This window comes from Lutra lutra, chromosome 5, assembly GCF_902655055.1.
Source record: "Lutra lutra chromosome 5, mLutLut1.2, whole genome shotgun sequence".
In the NCBI taxonomy this organism is placed as follows: Eukaryota; Metazoa; Chordata; class Mammalia; order Carnivora; family Mustelidae; genus Lutra; species Lutra lutra.
Genome location: NC_062282.1, coordinates 49,241,127 through 49,260,818, shown reverse-complemented (window position 1 = coordinate 49,260,818; position 19,692 = coordinate 49,241,127). Strand labels below are relative to the sequence as shown.

The following is a 19,692-nucleotide window of genomic DNA, read 5'->3' as shown; positions in this document are numbered from 1 at the left end:
TCTATTCTTTTCCATTTATCTGTGTCTGGTTTTATGCAAATACCATATTGTTTTATTATAGCTTTATAATATAGTTTGAAATCAGGGAGTATAATGCCCCTAGCTTTGTTCTTTCTCAAGATTGCTTTGACTTTGGGGTCTTTTGTGGTTCCATACAAATTTTAGGATTGATTGTTCTATTTCTGTGAAAAATTCCACTGGAATTTTGATAGGGGTTGCATTGAATCTATAGATTCCTTTGGGTAGTATAGCCATTTTAGCAATACTTCTTTTGATCCATGAGCACAGAATATCTTTCTGTTTATTTATGTTTTCTTCAGTTTCTTTCACCAACGTCTTATCATTTTCAGTGTACAAGTCTTTCACCTTTCTGGTTAAACTTATTTTTAGGTATTTTATTCTTCTTGAAGCAGTTGTAATGGGATTGTTTTCTTAATTCCTTTTTATAATAGCTTGTTTTTAGTGTATAGAAATGCAGATGATTTTTGTTTATTCATTTTGTATCCTCAAACTTTACTGAATTTGTTGATTAGTTCTAACTTTTTTTTTCAATGGAATCTTTAGGGTTTTCTAAGTATAATATATCAGTGCAAATAGAGACAGTTTTACTTCTTCTTTTCCAGTTTGGGTGCCTTTTATTTCTTTTCATTGCCTGATATCTCTGGCTTAGAGTTCCAATATTATGTTGAATAGAAGTGGCAAGTGTGAGCATCCTTGTCTTACTCTCTTCTTTTTTTAAGATCTTATTTATTCATAGAGAGAGCGTAAAAAGGGGAGGGCAGAAGGAGAGGTAGAGAAAGAATCTTAAGAAGGCTCCTTGCTCAGCATGGAGTCTGATGCAGGGCTCAATCCCACGACCCTGAGATCATGATCTGAGTCTGGAATCAAGAGTTGGTTGCTTAACCGACTGAGTCACCCAGCACCCCTCCCAAACTTAATCTTAGAGAAAAAGCTTTCAGCTTTTCACCATTGAGTATGATGTTAGCTATGAATACTTTAAATAATGGATAGATCATTCCTCCAAAATGAATGAAGATTATAAGGAAATAGAACACTATACAATACTGGAAAGAACAACTACGTAACAGGCATATATAATGTTTCATCCAATGTTCGAATATAGATTCTTCATAATGGCACACAATTGCACATAGGATAGACCATATGTTAGATCACAAAGCAAGTCTCAAAAGTACTTAGAAAGATTTAAATAATACAAAGTTTCTTCTCCAACCATGATAGAGTAACAGAAAAATTATAGCTGCAATGACCTACATTCAAAAAGAAGATCTCAAATCAACAAGAAAGTTACAACCTAACTAGAGCAAACAAAACCTTCTCTTCTAAAAGAAGAGCAAACAAAACCTAAAGCTTGCAGAAGGAAAGGAATGATTAGAGAAAAGTAAAGAAGAGAAAAAAGAGAGCTTAATGAAATAAAAGAAAATCAACAAAAGTTAGCTTTTTAAAAAGATCAATTGAATTGGTGAAACTTTAGCTAGACTGACTAAGAAAAAGAGAGAAGACATAAATTACTAAAATGAGATATGAAATTGGGTACATTGCTACCAACTTTAAAGAAATAAAAATGACTATAGGAGAATACAGTGAATAATTGTACACCAACAAGTTAGATACCTAAAGTGGACAAATAAGTGAATTATCAAAACCAACTCAAGAAGAAAATGCAAATCTGAACAGACCTATATTAAGAGGTTGAATCAGTTATGAGGAATTTGAGAAACAAGACACAGGATTATAGGGGAAGGAGGGAAAAAAGGAAACAAGATGAAACCAGAGAGGGAGATAAACTGTAAGAGACTCTTAATCTCAGGAAACAAACCCAGGTTTGCTGGAGGGGAGTGGGGAGGGATGGGGTGGCTGGGTAATGGACACTGGGGAGGGTATGTGCTATAGTGAGTACTGTGAATTGTGTAAGACTGATGAATCACCAACTTGTACCCCTGAAACAAATAATACTTTATATGTTAATTTTTAAAAAAGAGATTGAATCGGTAATCAAAAACCTCCCAGCAAAGAAAAACCCTAGGCTAGATAGCTTCATTGGTCAATTCTACCAAACATTTAAAGAGGAATTAACACCAATTCTCAAAAATATGAGGGGATACTTCTAGGACCAACATTACTCTGCTACCAAAGCCAGACAAAGATACCACATATTATAGACTAATATATCTTGTGAATATAGTTGTAAAATATGCTCAATAAAATACTAGCAAACGGAGTCCAGCAGGATATTAAGAGGATGATATACCAAGACCAAGTGAGATTTACCCTAGCAATGTATGTGTGATTCAACATCTGAAAATCAGTGTAATACACCTTATAAATAGAATGAAGGAACAAAACCACCTGATTATCTCAATTGATGCAGAAAAAAAAAGCATTTGATAAAATCCAACATCTTTTTTATTATAAAAAAACAATTCCTGATTTCAAAACTGAATTGTCAGACTAGGAAGAGAAGAGAACTTCCTCAACATGAAAAGAACTTCCTCAACATTGAACAAAACCCAAGGTTAATATCATCTTCATTGATGATGGACCAAAAGCTGTCCTCCTGAGACTGGGAACCAGAAAAGGATGTTTGCTTTCACAATTGCTATTCAACATTGTACTAGAAGTTCTAGCCAGAGAAATTAAGCAAGAAAAAAAAAAAAAAAAAAGACACCTAGAAGGGAGTTGGGGGAAATTGGAGGGGGAGACGAACCATAAGAGACTGTGGACTCTGAAAAACAATCTGAGGGTTTTGGAGGAGCAGGGGGTGGGAGGTTGGGTGAGCCTGGTGGTAGGTATTATGGAGAGCATGTATTGCATGGAACACTGGGTATGGTGCATAAACAATGAATTCTGGAACACTGAAAACAAATTTTATAATAATAAATAAAAATTTTTAAAAAAGACATCCAAAACAAAAGAAATAAAATTATCTCTTTTTACACATGATCCTATGTATGGAAAATCCGATATAAAGAAAATCCTAAAGAATCTGCAGAAGTTTATTAGAGCTAATGATAAGTTGCAGGGTATAAGATCAATATACATAAATCACTTGAATTTTCTATACACTAGCAATGTGCAATCCAAAAAGGAAATTAAGAAAACAATTCTATTTAAAGTAGCATCAAAAAGACTAAAATACCTAGGAATAAATCTAATGAGGGAGAGGTACAAGACTTACAAACTGAAAACTACAAATCATTACTGAAAGAAATTAAAGATCTAAATAAATGTGAAGTATTTATGTTCATGCTTAGAAGGCTTACTATTGTTAAGAAGACAGTACTTCCCGAAGTGACTTGCAGAATCAATACAATCCCTCTCAAAAATCCCAATGACTTATTTTTACAGAAATGGAAAAGCTGACCCTAAAGTTTATATGGAATTGTAAGTGACCCAGAATAGTTTTAAAACAATCTTGAGAAGGGGAAACAAATTTGGAGGACTCACAATTCCTGACTTCAAACTTACTATACAAAGCTACTATATCAAATAATGTGGTATCAAGAGAATGAAAGACAAGTCACAGACTGGGAGAAAATTTTTGCAAAAGATGTATCTGATTAAGGACTGTTACACAAAATGTGCAAAATATTTGAATTCTTAAAACTTAACAATAAGAAAACAGCCTATTAAAAATGGACAAAAAACCTGAACAGACACCTCACCAAAGAATATATACAGATGGCATTTAAGCACGTGAAAAGATGTATCACATTATGTATCTTTAGGAAATTACAAATTTAAATGGGATATCACTACAAATCTATCACTACAAATCTATTTTGCCAAAATCCAAAATATGGACAACACCAAATACTGAACACCAAATACTGGTCATGATGTGGAGCAAAGGAAATTCTAATTTATTGCTAGTAGAAATGCGTAATGGTATAGCTACTTTGGAAAACAGTTTGGCAGTTCCTTATAAAGCTAAAAATACTCTTACCATATGATCCAGCAATCACACTCCTTGGTATTTACCAGAAAGAAAGAAAGAAAGAAAGAAAGAGAGAGAGAGAGAGAGAGAGAGAGGGAGGGAGGGAGGGAGGGAGGGAGGGGGAGGGAGGGAGGGAGGAAGGAAGGAAGGAAGAAAGAGGAAGGAAAAGAAAAGAAAAAGAAAATTATGTTTACACAAATGTGTAAACTTATATATGTGCTTATAGCAGTTTTATTCATAGTTGCCAAAACAGAACAAATCAAGATGTGTTTCAGTAGATGAATAGATAAACTATGGTATGTGTAAACAGCGGAATATAAACAGGATCGAAACAAGATATACGTATTGGATGTGATTATGTTTTTTAAGCCTCTTTCATGCTAGAACAGTTCTCTATCCTCTTTTACTGTTTTTTAATGCCTTGTATTTATTGAAGAAACATGTAATCCTCATCCTGGATTTTGCTTATTTTATCCTTGGATATTATTTACATGTTACCTTATTACCCTTTCCCCCCTGTGAAATGATAGCTCTTGCAACTTGATTTGATTCAGTTTCAGTTTTGGTTTTTTTTTTTTTTTTTGCTTTTATTCTCCTCCTTTCTCTTCATTTTTCTTTTCTCTCTCTTTTTTTGGCAATGATACCTCATGGGTGGTGCTGTGTAATTTGTAGTGTATCATATCAAGAGGTACATAACGTTTGTTTTATTCTAATAGTGATGTCAAGAATGATCTGTAGGTTCAGGTATTATCATGATAGGTAAGTGATGCTTCTCAATTCTTGGCTATACAGTAGCATCACTTGAAGAATTCCGAACAAATAAATTGGACTTTTTGTGTGTGTGGGACCTGGGCAGCAGAATTCTTTAAAAGTTTCTTTCTTTTTTTTTTCTTTTTTTCTTCAAAAGTTTCTTCAGGTGATTGTAATGGTCAGCTAAGGTTGAGAAATACCAGTGCAATGATTTTAGTGCCTATGGGGATTGTTGCCTAGAACCATGAGATTGCAAAATGGTGATTTTTTGATTCAATATTCCTTCACTCATTAGCTAGAATGCTTTTTTGAAGAAAAACTTAACCCTCTTCAGTTGGTTACTCAGAAATACAGAAGGGTAGGATAAGTTCTTGATTTTTCCCCTCATACCAGGAGTCTTGTTTTGGTGTTTAGGAACACCATCATGAACAAGTAGATTTCTGTATATTTGGTATGTTTTGATACATTGCAGTCATTATTATATCTTTTGATGCTCAAATTATCTATTTATTTATTTTTGATTTGTCCAGTTGGCTACAAGTTATATCCTGTGTCTTTAATCTTTCATAGCTTTTTTGTTCTCTGGCACAATAAGTCCTAGGCTTATCTTGTACATTTTGTACACATCAGACCTGGAACCAGCCATTTTACCCAGAAATCCAGGTTCCTTTTACTGAAATCACAATTTGGGCAATAAGGATGCTCATTGCTACTGAATTTAAAAAAGTATCTAGGGATTTGCAGTGTAGAATATGAGAAAATACGTATTTTTTAAAAATTTTTTTTAAATTTATTTGACAGACAGATTACAAGTAGGCAGAGAGGCAGGCAGAGAGAGACAGGAGAGGAGGCAGACTCCCTGCTGAGCAGAGAGCCCGATGCGGGACTCGATCCCAGGACCCTGAGATCATGACCTGAGCCGAAGGCAGAGGCTTTAACCACCGAGCCACCCAGGCGCCCAATACGTATTTTTCTGAATGAGAAAAATACTTCCTGAGTGTATGTTGATATTTCCAAAGTAAATTTAATATTCTTGTTTCAAATGAGGTGCTTTGATCTTACGTGCTAGTATCTTTCCCCCTAAAAATCTTGTTTCCTAATGGTAATAACATATTTGCTTTATCCTACCAAACATGGTTTTTTTCTGATGTGTTTATATGTGTGTATATATATAGAGAGAGAGAATAACTTCAAAACAATTATATCAGTAGTTTCAAAGCAGCACTATCACAAACAATAAAATTACCAATGCAGTGTAAGATTTGTTCGTGATTCTTTTCTCTTTAGGGTGTATCTTACCAGGAAGGTACAAGAAAAATACCAGATTTAAATTATCTTGATATAATGTTTGTGTAGTTAAGGCAACTACAACTTGATATAACTGGGGTTCATCTGTTTTCATTTGCTTTTAATTTTTAGGGATTACTTTTTAAATACTACATTTGTTTTAAAATTATGTAAAGTAATTATGTGGTTTCAAAGTCAAAACCATAAGGCAAAGTCCATTCTCAGAACTCTAGCTTCTTTGCCTATTTCTTCCCCACTTCTATCTTGCCTCTTAAATGCCAGCATTTCAGCTAGTTTTTGTTCTATCTTTGCATTCTTTTTGAAAATCAATGTTATACACACATGTAAGTGTCTGAGTTTATGAATGTATTATTACCTGTAACTTCTTGTAAAACTAAATAATAATACATTAAAAGTGTTTTTCATTTCTAAAGTATGCATAGATATCCTCTCTCAGGTTCCTCCTGACAGATCTTTTAAGTTGGCAGAACAGATGATATTATCTCTGTTTTATATAAGGGGTCCAAGGCTCAGAAAAACTTAGTTTACTTAAGGTTACCAGGTTTTTAAGTGGCAGAGTAGATACCCATGTAGTGTGGCGCAGTAGTTAGGAGAACAAGTTCTAGAGTTAGCTTGCCTGATTCGGTTTCACTACTCGCTAATTATATGACTTTGAGCAAGTTACTCAATCTCTTTAAGGTTCTCTACTCCCAGCTGTAAAATGGAGATACAGTATCTGTCTCATATAGTTGTTCTAAAGTATAATTGAGATAACACATAAATTCCTTGGCTAATGCCTAGAGAACCTACTAAATGCTTATTGTTGGTTAACATGTTTGGCTAATATTACCATTCTAATAATTCTAGTTGATGCTTTTCCCACTACACCACAGTGCTTCTGAACTTATTTTTCATCCATGCAAACTTCTAGGATTACTCTTATCTTAATTGATCTGTTTTCTGAATATAATGTGTGTGTTTTTTTTTTAAGATTTTATTTATTTATTTGTTAGAGAGAGAGAGAGAGAGCATGAGCACAGGCAGAGGCAGAAGGAGAAGCAGGCTCCCCGCTGAGCAAGGAGCCCGATGTGGGACTCGATCCCAGGACGCTGGGATCATGACCTGAGCCGAAGGCAGCCGCTCAACCAACTGAGCCACCCAGGCGTCCCTATAATGTGTTTTTAACATATCTATATGGCCATGTAATGTTTGAGTTTGCATTATAGACTTTAGCACATGTCTAGTATATACCTAGATTCTAGATCTTCTTTTAAAATTAAATTCTCCACCAAGTCTTATGTAGTATCTTGCTTACATTGAGTCCTGAAAACAAATAGTGGGTAAATTGTTTCTAGCTGAAGTGAGTGCTTTATGGAGGGAGAGGTATCTGTGTAATTCAGTGGATGGAGGGTTGAGGGTAGAAGAGCTACAGAAGCAAAGTCATACTAGCTAAAAGGATAATGTGTTCAGGACATATGTGTTATATTAAAAATGCCTGAAGGAAGATGTGGCAGTAGGAAGGGAAACCTGAAAAATTTTGGAACTTTAGCCTCATTATTGTGATATTTAACAAGGGTAAGGTACCCAGCACTTGGGAGATTTGGGGGTGGGATACCAAACCACTCAAGATACCTCCATATTTTCAAAGTGTTTGAGATAATAGTCTAGTTTGTCAATTGTACTTATATTTTAAAGGGAAGAAAACAAAGTTGACTTTTTTAAAAAAAATGTGGGCGCATGAAGTGAAACCCTCAACTTGGGGGTTTTGCTGAGTGTGGTTATAATGTTTATGTTATTCTGTCACTAGATGGAGTCCATGAGTCCAGGGAACTCTCGCTTGGACATTTGTATACCCCTTCCTATGATTCCCATTCTGCGCCTTTGAAAGAGAGAATTTTCTTAAAAAAAAAAAAAAAAAATTAGCAAACAGATTGGGATGGCAGAATTTTTAGATTTGCCTTAAAAAAGCGGTTTGTTAAACAGCAAAATAATCTTTTTGGTTGTTCACTTTGCAAAAGTTTTATTTGGAAAATATCTTTAAAACCAGAGTTTAATATCCATTCCAAATCTTTCCAATAGAAACAATATTTTTAATTTAACTTATTATGGAGATTCAATTAAAAAGTTAGGTTGTTATCCTCTGTTCCAGAGTCATGGCCCCCCTGCCCAGGAACTCTCTTTTTTTTTCTCAGTATAGTTGTCATACAATTTTATATTAGTTTCAGATGTACAATATAGTGATTTGATGAGTTTATACATTATGCTATGTTCATCATAAGTATAGCTGCCATCTGAGCCCAAACATTGCTATTATAGTATCCTTGACTATGTTGCTTATGTTATACCTTTTGTTCCTATGACTTATTTACTTTATAACTAGAAGACTGTATCTCCACTCCCCTTCACTTATTTTGCTCAACCTCCCATTCTGAGGTAAACATCAGTTTGTTCTCTGTATTCAGTTCTGATTCTGCTTTTTGTTTATTTATTTACTTTTTAAGGTATCACTTACAAGTGAAATCATATAGTATTTGTCTTTCTCAGTCTGACTTATTTCACTTGTTATAGATGCCCTCTAGGTCTATTTATGTTGTCACAAATGGCAAGATCTCATCCTTTTTTATGACTGCATAATATTCCTGTGTGTGTGTGTGTAAAACACATCTTTTTAAAAAATTAACATATAATGTATTACTGGTTTCAGAGGTACAGGTCTGTGATTCATCACAGTCTAATATAGTACCCAATGCTCATTACATCACATGTACTCCTTAATGTCTATTATTCAGTTACCCCATCCTTCCACTCCTCTCCCCTCCAGCAACCCTGTTTGTTTCCTATGATTAAGAGTCTCTTCTGGTTTTTCTCCCTCTCTGGTTTCATCTTGTTTTATTTTTCCCTCCCTTCCCCTATGGTCCTCTGTTTTGTTTCTTAAATTTCATGTATCAGTGAGATTGTATGATAATTGTCTTTCTCTGATTGACTTATTTCACTTAGCATAATACCCTCTAGTCTCATCCATGTCATTGCAAATGACAAGATTCCATTTTTTGATGGCTAAATAATATTCCATTGTATATGTATATATACACCACATCTGCTTTATCCATTCATCTGTTGATGGATATCTAGGCTCCTTCCATAGTTTGGCTATTGTGGACATTGCTGCTATAAACATCAGGTTGCATGTGCCCCTTCAGATCACTACATTTGTATCTTTGGGGTAAATACCCAATAGTATAATTACTGGGTCATAGGGTAGCTCTATTTTAAACTTTTTGAAGAACTTCCATACTGTTTTCCAGAGTGGCTGCACCAGCTTTCACCCACCAACAGTAGGAGGGTTCCCCTTTTGCCACATCCTCACCAACATCTGTCATTTCCTGACTTGTTAATTTTAGCTATTCTGATTGGTGTGAGGTGGTATCTCATGGTGACTTTGATTTGTATTTCCCTGATGCTAAGTGATGTTGAGCGTTTTTTCAAGTGTCTGTTGACAACTGTTCCAAGTTGTCATTTGGATGTCTTCTTTGCAGAAATGTCTGTTCATGTCCTCTGCCCATTTCTTGATTGGATTATTTGTTCTTTGGGTGTTGAGTTTGATAAGTTCTTTATAAATTTTTGATACTAGCCCTTTATTTGATAAGACATTTGCAAATATCTTTTTCCATTCTATCAGTTGTCTTTGTTTTTGTTTGTTTGTTTGTTTGTTTTTTACTGTTTCCTTTGCTGTGCAAAAGCTTTTTATCTTGATGAAGTCACAATAGTTCATTTTACATCTCTTGCCTTTGGAGACATGTCTAGCAAGAAGTTGCTGTGGCTGAGGTCACAGACATTGCTGCCTGTGTTCTCCTCTAGGATTTTGATGGATTCCTGTCTGACATTTAGGTCTCTCATCTGTTTTGAGTCTATTTTTGTGTGTGGTGTAAGGAAATGGTCCAGTTTCATTCTTCTGCATGTGGCTGTCCAATTATCCCAACACCATATGTTGAAGAGACTGTCACTTTTTCATTGGATATTCTTTCCTGCTTTGTTGAGGACTTGTTGACCATGAAGTTGGGGGTCCATTTCTGGGTTCTCTATTCTGTTCTATTGAATAGATGTCTGTTTTTGTATCAGTACCATACTGTCTTGATGATTATAGCTTTGTAACATAGCTTGAAGTCCAGAATTGTGATGCCACCAGCTTTGGTTTTCTTTTTAAAAATTCCTTTGGCTATTTGGGCTTTTCTTGTTCCATACAACTGTTAGAGGACTATTTGTTTCAGCTCTGTGAAAAAGATTGATGGCATTTTGATAGGGATTGCATTGAATGTATAGATTGCTCTAGGTAGCACAAACATTTTCACAATATTTGTTCTTCCAATCCATGAGCGTGGAACGTTTTTCCATTTCTTTGTGTCTTCCTCAATTTCTTTTATGAGTGTTCTATAGTTTTCTGAGTACAGATCCTTTGCTTCTTTGCTTAGGTTTATTCTTAAGTATCTTATGGTTCTGGGTTCAATTATAAATGGGATTGACCCCTTACTTTCTCTTTCTTCTGTCTCATTGTTAGTGTGTAGAAATGCCACTCATTTCTGTGCATTGATTTTATATCCTGCCACACTGCTGAATTCCTGTATGAGTTTTACAATTTTGGGATGGAGCCTTTTGGGTTTTCCACATAGAGTATCATGTCATCTTCAAAGAGTGAGAGTTTGACTTCTTTTTTGACAATTCGGATGACTTTTATTTCTTTTGTTGTCTGATTGCTGAGGTTAGGACTTCTAGTACTATGCTGAACGATAGTGGTGACAGTGGACCTCCCTGTTGTGTACCTGACCTTAGGGGAAAATCTCTCAGTCTTTTCCCCATTGAGAATGATATTTGCTGTGGGCTTTTCATATATGGTTTTTATGATATTGAGGTATGTTTCCTCTATCCCTACACTGTGAAGAGTTTTAATCAAGAAAACATGCTATACTTTGTCAAATGTTTTTTCTGCATCTATCAAAAGGATCATATGGTCCTTGTCCTTTCTTTTATTAATGTAGTGTATCACATTGATTGATATTGTGGTTGTTGAGCATTCCTTTGCAGCCCAGGAATAAATCCCACTTGGTCATGGTGAATAATCCTTTTAATGTACTGTTGGATCCTATTGGCTAGTATCTTGGTGAGAATTTTTGCATCCATGTTCATCAGGGATATTGGTCTGTAATTCTCCTTTTTGGTGGGGTCTTTGTCTGGGTTTGGGAGCAAGGTAATGCTGGCCTTAAAGAAAGAGTTAGGAAGTTTTCCTTCCATTTCTATTTTTGAAAACAGCTTCAGAAGAATAGGTATGAATTCTTCTTTAAATGTTTGGTAGAATTCCCCTGGGAAGTCATCTGATCCTGGACTTTTGATTACTGCTTCAGAGTCCTTGCTGGTTATGGGTCTGTTCAGGTTTTCTGTTTCTTCCAGTTTCAGTTTTGGTAGTTTATACATTTCTAGGAATGCATCCATTTCTTCCAGATTGCCTAATTTGTTGCCATATAGTTGCTTATAATATGTTCTTATAATTGTTTGTATTTAGCCAGTGTTGATTGTGATCTCTCCTCTTTCATTCATGATAAAACACATCTCCTTTATCCATTCATCTATTGATGGACTCTTAGGTTGTTTCCATTTCTTAGCTTTTATAAACAATACTAAAGTAAACATAGGGGTGAGTATATCTTTTTGAATTGGTGTCTTCATTTTCTTTGGGTAAATACCCCATAGTGGAATTATTGGATCATATGGTATTTCTGTTTTTAATTTTTTGAGGAATCTCCATGCTGTTTGCCATGGTGGCTGTACCAGTTTATATCCCCACCAACAGTATATGAGGTTCCCTTTTCTCCACATCCTTGCCAATACTTGTTATTTTTTTGTCTTTTTGACTTCAGCCATTTTCACAAGTGTAAGATAATATCTCATTGTGGTTTTACTTTGCATTTCCCTGGTGATGAGAATGTTGAGCATCTTTTCATGTGTCTGTTGTCCATCTATATATCTTTGGAAAAATGCCTATTCAGGTCCTCTGCCCATTTTTTAATCAGATTGTTTTTTGGTGTTGAATTGTAGAAGTTTTTTTTTTAATATTTTGGAAACTATTGGATATGTCATTTTGCAAATATTTTCTCCCATTTCATAGGCTGTCTTTTAGTTTTGTTGATTGTTTCCTTTGCTGTGCAGAAGCTTTTTATTTTGATATAGTCTCAATCATTCATTTTTTAAAAAAGATTTTATTTATTTATTTGACAGAGAGAGATCACAAGTAGACGGAGAGGCAGGCAGAGAGAGAGAGAGAGGGAAGCAGGCTTCTTGCTGAGCAGAGAGCCCGATGTGGGACTCGATTCCAGGACCCCGAGATCATGACCTGAGCCGAAGGCAGCGGCTTAACCCACTGAGCCACCCAGGCGCCCCTCAATCATTCATTTTTGCTTTAGTTTCTCTTGTCTTAGGAAACATATCTAGAAAAATGTTGTTACGACTAATGTTAAAGAAATTATTGCCTGTGTTCTAGGATTTTTATGGTTTCAGGCCTCACGTTTAGGTCTTTAATCCATTTTGAGTTTATTTTTGTGTATGGTGTTCAAAGGTGGCCCAGTTTCATTCTCTTTACATGTAGCTGTTCAGTTTTCCTAGCACCATTTACTGAAGACAGTCTTTTCCCCATTGTACATTCTTGCTTCTTTTATCATAAATTAATTGACCATATAATCATGGATGTATTTCTGGGTTCTTTATTCTGTTCTATTGATCTATATGTCTATTTTTGTACCAGTGAAATATTGTTTTGATTACTGTAGCTTTGTAGTATGTCTTGAAATATGGAATTGTGATATTGCCAGCTTTTTTTTTTCTCTCAAGATTGTGTCAGCTATTCAGGATCTTTTATGATTCCATTCAGATTTTAGGAATTACTTATTCTAGTTTTGTGAAAAATGCAGTTGATGAGTATTGATTCCAACTCAATTATATGTCTCCCCACCCCATAAGTTTTGTTTCAAATACTAGTAAAAACAATTGTTGCACTACTTACTAAGCATTGATTTTTAGCACAATATAACACAAGCCTACATTTCCAAAATCTTACATGGTGTCATGAGAGAAAATCCCAGATTAGCAATTTTTCTTTGTCAGGGTTGTCAAAGGTAAGAAGCCCAAGGCTGATACTAGATACTAGCTCTGGTGAGTCACAGGCTTACTTTGCCATTTACTTTATGTTGGGACTTGGTAGCAGTAAAAGTGCAGATAAATACATGAAGTGGTTGCAGAAAGTTATCTTGGGCACTTTCCAGGCCCCAAAGAGGGTGCAGTTAAACTTGCTCAATTAGTCTGTATGCAAGTCAGCATGGGAGCAAGGTATGATCTAATTCCTTTTTTATCTTTCTGCTACAGCACCTGCCCTTATAGTCGGCCTCCCTTTGGCTATGGAAATTTTCCAAGTTCAATGCCAGAATGCCTTGGTTATTATGAAGACAGGTACCAAAAACACGAGGCTATGTTTTCAGCTTTAAATAGAGACTATCCTTTTAGAGACTATCCAGATGAACGCACACACAGTGAAGATTCTCGGAGTTGTGAGAGCATGGATGGGACCTCTTACTATAATAGTCATAGCCACAGTGGGGAAGAATACTTAAATCCCATGCCTCAGCTGGACATTGGAGCCTTGGAGAACGTCTTCACAGCCCCAACATCAACTCCCTCTAGCATCCAGCAAGTCAATGTCACTGACAGTGATGAGGAGGAAGAAGAAAAAGTGCTCAGGAATTTATAATTTTAAAACAAATATGCACAGAAAATAAACATTTCTTAAAATATATTCTGGGTCAGTTGGTGTGAGAAAAAAAGAGCCTAGAATGCTTTGCTGAGAGTTGTCAGCCATGGTTTGAGGAGTCAAATCAAACATAATTTATACCTTCATAAAGTTTTGATTAGTGAAACGAGTCCTGATGTTTCATCATAGGAATATTTAAGATATGAAGTAATTTATTTTTGTGTCTGAAATTTGTATCAACATATATTATCATTACTTTATCTTGGAATGTGCAAAATACTGAATCCTCACAATTTTATTGTGGGGATAGGGAGTATATATCTGGCATGACAAGTGTGATTTGTATTTTTATCTCAGGATACATTTATTTATTTTTCTCATATGATTTTTTGTTTGGTGTTTATGTAATACTTATGGATATTGTCTGTTTTTATGTAACAGTTTGAAAATATTTTGATAATTTTTAGTAGTGAATTGAGACTCAGTTACTAAATTTAATTTACTTTAATAACCAATTATAAGTTTCAAATATGTTTTCATGGCACTTGGGTAATTCCTTCAGCTAAATTAGCCATTTCTGTTCCTAAACATTTTCATCATCTTTTTTGGATTTATTTTTCCATTTGGTATGCATTGTTCTACTTTTGTTATAATTAAATAAACACAGATAAAATTGTTCTTGTTTGATGTTTTCTGTTTGCGGGATAGAAATAAACAAAACAAGTACTGTTCAAATGAGGATGGTTTCCATACCACATACAGATAATTTATTTATTTTTTATTTATTTATTTATTTATTTTTAAAGATTTTATTTATCTGACAGAGAGAGATCACAAGTGGGCAGACAGGCAAGCAGAGAGAGAGAGAGGAGGAAGCAGGCTCCCCGCAGAGCAGAGAGCCCGATGTGGGACTCGATCCCAGGACCCTGAGATCATGACCCGAGCTGAAGGCAGAGGCTTAACCACTGAGCCACCCAGGTGCCCCCAGATAATTTATTTTTACTTAATAGTCTCCAGAATTGCACCCACCTGTTAGCTTACATGCGACTTGAAACTTTTTTTTTTTAAGATTTTATTGATTTATTTGACAGAGACACAGAGAGAGGGAACACAAGCAGGGGGAGTGGGAGAGGGACAAGCAGGCTCCCCGCTGAGCAGGGAGCCCAATGTGGGCCTCGATCCCAGGACCCTGGGATCATGACCTGAGCCGAAGGCAACCGCTTAAAGGCTGAGCCACCCAGGCGCCCGCAACTTGAAACTTTTTCAACAAAGATGTTGTGCACATACTCTGATGCCATTTCCAAACTCTTTACATGTGTGTACGTGTGACTTAAGCACCCCCACAAATGGAAGAGCTCCTCCAGATTTGGTGCAAGCAGCTGTCTCTGAAACCATGGAGTTCATGTGTAAGAGCACATGGAATTTGTTTAATTCACGTGAGCAATAAAAATCTTTCTTGTGATGTGTCCTTGTGGTGAGTGTCCACTATGGATGGAAAGAACCTATTTAGAACAGGATCAGGACCACCAGAATTGGGATCATGGTAGAAGAGATCTACAAGGCACCTGAACTGAGGATCAGAAGTAGCCACAAACCAATATACTTTTCCTTCAGTGATCTGTATAATTTTTGCAAATTGAGATTTTGTTACTAAAACTACTTGGAAATTTTGTATGGAAAGCTGTTCTAAGCTTCCAACTTCTTCCTTTACTAAGTTTGCATTTGTTCCTTAAGGAAAGGTTGTTAATACATTTCATCAGCCTTATACTTAATTGTATCTAAGATTTCCTCTACCCAATAAAAATTTTATTCTTATATTTTATATTCTTTATCACTCTGTGCAATGTCACTTCAATGTGGTTAAAGAGCAAAACGAATATCTTGGTGGAGAGAGCAAACATGTAACATCATGTAGGAACTAAAGCAACATCTGGTTGTCTTCACAATTGATGAAGGAAAAATGTGTGTGACAGTTTGACCCATTTTATCCCATCTCATTTTATTTAAAGATTTTATTTATTTATTTGACAGACAGATCACAAGTAGGCAGAGAGGCAGGCAGAGAGAGAGGAGGAAGCAGGCTCCCCGCTGAGCAGAGAGCCCGATGCGGGGCTCGATCCCAGGACCCTGAGATCATGACCTGAGCTGAAGGCAGAGGCTTTAACCCGCTGAGCCACCCAGATGCCCCAATCCCATCTCATTTTAATGACAGCATAGTGACTAAACTGGGTTTTGATGACAGACCTTATTCTTTTTTTTTTTTTTAAAGATTTTATTTATTTGACAGAGAGAAATCACAAGTAAGCAGAGAGGCAGGCAGAGAGAGAGGAGGAAGCAGGCTCCCTGCTGAGCAGAAAGCCCGATGCAGGGCTCGAACCCAGGACCTGGGATCATGACCTGAGCCGAAGGCAGCAGCTTAACCCACTGAGCCACCCAGGTGCCCCGACAGACCTTATTCTTATAAACGAATTGGTTGGAGGAATCCCTTTGTAAGACAGGTGAATGTTATAGGGCATCGTTTAGTGTTTCCTAACTACCTGTCTTCAGACTAGCCCGGCAGCACCAATTCCTTCCTTCCTTCTCCTTAATGGCTGTTTTAGGATGAGCAACAGTACTGGGATCAGAAGTCAGGAGCTTAGATTCTGTACAGATCCACAGTATAATTTGGGCTGGAAAATATGGACAGCTCTTATGTAGAAAAGTCACCCAATTGCAAATAACCCTGCTTAGCTACAAATGCCCCTATCTGCTCATTTCTAGCTCTTTAAATCACAGTTGACTCAGACTAGAGATCTACAGACTAAACAAAGCCCTGCCCCATTGACACTAATTCATCTGCCTCTCCAAGTCATCAGAGTGAAATTCTCTAAGCTTAGAGCCATGAGCACATTCTAATAGGATTCATTGCCTTGTTTGTCTTTATAAATCAGAGGTTATATTTGTAATAAGACTAGCCTTCTTTAAAAGTGTGTTGAAATTTCAATATGTTTAAAATGTCAAACTTTTCTATGCTTTGGACAAAACTGTTCTGGCTAGTTGCAAATTAAGAAAACTGCTCTCTGTGAATATAAAACAAAAATAAATATAATCCCAATTTTCAAGAGCTTAGTTATCAAATTTAGAAAGGCAAGAGCAGTGTTTCTTTAAATATGTTAGTTGGAACCCAAGCGTTTTAGAGATTCTGACAATATTTAAGTTTGGGAAACACGCTATTTCCCCACAATTCTCCAGATTGTGAATGCCCATTATCATTGTAAAGGTTGTCAAAAGTTTTGCAGTGAAGAATCATGTTTAACAGTTTATCTCAGTGCTACCCAAACTTACTGGCTTGAGACTCCCTTTTTTGTTTTATTGATGTCTGCTAACATCTCATAGAATCCACTTTGGAAGTTGCTAATACAATTATAGCTGGTGGCTTTGGTTTTCAATTGTTAACTTCACATATGGTTTCCTGCGTTAGTAGCTAAATAAACTGGTTTTTGTTTTTTTTTGTTTTGTTTTTGCACAAAGTATTTGATGATCTTAAAAAGGTAAAGAACTGAAACTTATAGTTGTGAGTTGCCTTTCTCTACTAAACTGACTCTTTAATGGAAGTTGATATTGCGTCCAAGAATTCAAGTGGGCAAATGTGCTAAATTCCCATACAAGTATATTTTCCACAGTGCAAACCAGCTATCAGTAGGATTGTTCCTGAGCCAAAAAAAATTATAAGCTACATTTGAAAGTTGTAGTTTAGAACAGAAGTTGAAATTCTGGGGATTCTATGAACTACATGTACTATTTTAAAGCAGTATAATTTTGATGTGGGCAGGGTAATTCTGAAAAATTTCTGGCCTACATTTTGGAACAGATTGCTGAGGCACATCATATTTTTAGCTTTCTGAATCATTTAAACTTTTTGAATTTTAGAGGAATTCCAAAGGCTTCATAATAAAATCAGCTTTCTAAAAAGTGTATAAGGAGTTACAATTCAAATTCTTCTTGATGAAAAATTCCACATCCTCTGGACAGATATGTAACCTTTGTCTCTACATTCTGCTTTCTAACTACTTGATGCAACATTACCTATCTCCTGTCTCCTTTCTGATAATTTTAACATACACAAATCTTTGTAAACTTTCCACCAAGTGATGAATTCTCGTAGGGAAGTTGGGGGTTCTGCTTGCTAGACCCTTATATCTCTGGCTCCTTTTCTGAAACCAGGAAAATTTTTATTTCTAAAAATAATGAACAGCATCTTACATGTATTCTTTTTCAAGGGAATATCTTCAAAACTCTAAGCATTTGCCTGTGTTCCCTGAGACACTGTCTGGGGGGGCTGAGCTCATTGGAGCTCACTTAGACAATAAACAACACAAAGTTGGGCTACTTTAGCATAGATAATGTCTCAACTCTATACTACTTTTTTACGTTCTCTGAAACACTAACTAGTACAGTTTTTCAAATGTGGTCAGTGCATCACTTCCCACAACATGATCTGGGATGCTTGGTAAGAATGCAGTCATTCCCCAGACCTATAGAATCACAGTCTCTCTGGCTAGAATCCAGAAATCTGAAGTTTTAATAAGCTCCTCAGGTAATTCTTCAGCATACCTACATTTGACAGCATGTAAAGTTTGTGAGACTTATTTCAAATTTTATCTGCCATAAAGGTAATGTAACCACACTGGTTTTTAGAAAAGAAAAACCTTTCATCCACCCAACAATTGCTTTTGTTTTATGATGTTCTTTCTAATATTTGTCCATATACACATTCTTTCACATAATTAGAATCACAACATATGCACACACTATGTGTACTTCCTCAGTATTTTATCATGAGCTATTTTTCATATTCTTTGACTTTATAATTGATTACCTTTCATGCTTGCATAACACTGCTTCAGGCAGATGTGCCATAATTAACCACATGAAAGAGTTAGGATTGTAGTTTTTTCCAAACTGGTTTCAGTAATTTGTCCTAGTAATTTCAATGATGTGATTTCAAAGTGAGCTCTCTCACAGACCAAAAGGAGTGGGGGTACCTTTAAGCAACCATTATTCCAGTGACATGGGGGTTTTGATATCATTTTAGAGGTCATATTAGAACTGAGCACTGAATGGCCAGGTAGATAGGCTCATTCTAGGGGGGCTTCGAGTCCCAATATGAAGGATGATGAACAGAGCATGTGGAAAGAAAAGTGTGACATGGTGTCCCATCCTGCTAATGGAGACACACTAGTATGCTCTTCTTGAGTCTACTCTGTGACTTACCCTCCCTAATGGCTAATCATTTTTAATATCTCAGCTAAGAGATCTTCCAGTTGTCTCCCAATGCTTTCCTTTTCTTTTTTGGTAAAAGAACTTAATATTTTTAGCTATGTTTCACTTCTTGAATGTACCTAAGTTCTGGACTGTAAGATGTCAAAGGAATTTTCATGTGCAACTTCCAGAATATACCCTTAAATGGAGAGGTTATGCCTTTCTTTGCTCCTTTGTCGTTCTTGCTGGAGGGAATACAGAAGTGAGGGCTGGAATCTGAGCAATCATCCTGGACTGTTTAGGCCTCATGATGAGAATGAGGAAAAAAACTAGAGAGGAATCTAAAACACCATACCACCATAAAGGATTACTTTCCTCAAGACCTTTATGTGACAGAAAAATTTCTATCTAGTTTAATCCACTATAATTTTGTGTTTTCTGTCATGTGCAGCTGAACCAAATTCTAACTTATCCAGGATTCTTCCCTTCCATACAGTTTTCTTCAACCCTCACAGACTACGTTGTTCCTGCTTTATATTCCCACAACACCTTTGTTCATATCTCCTGCTAGATTCTGAACCCCTTGAGGCCCAATAGGCACAAATATCCTAGAAACTAGAAACATAAACATATGGTAGTAAGCAGAGCAATAGACACAGCTCTGTAT

At 36.0% G+C, this 19,692-nt stretch overlaps 1 protein-coding gene across 2 annotated transcripts in view; it reads left to right on the top strand.

Annotated features, from left to right (window-relative positions):
• SOX30 (SRY-box transcription factor 30) overlaps positions 1-14,523 on the top strand; it is a 31,663-nt gene extending 17,140 nt beyond the window's left edge. The window contains exon 5 of one of the 2 annotated variants that reach the window (XM_047731874.1): positions 13,403-14,523. In XM_047731874.1, coding sequence (XP_047587830.1) covers positions 13,403-13,784 — 382 coding nt within the window. In that variant the 3' untranslated portion in view covers positions 13,785-14,523. The remainder of the gene's footprint in view (positions 1-13,402) is intronic. The other variant, XM_047731875.1, reaches the window with a different exon arrangement.
• Positions 14,524-19,692: the final 5,169 nt, after the last annotated feature.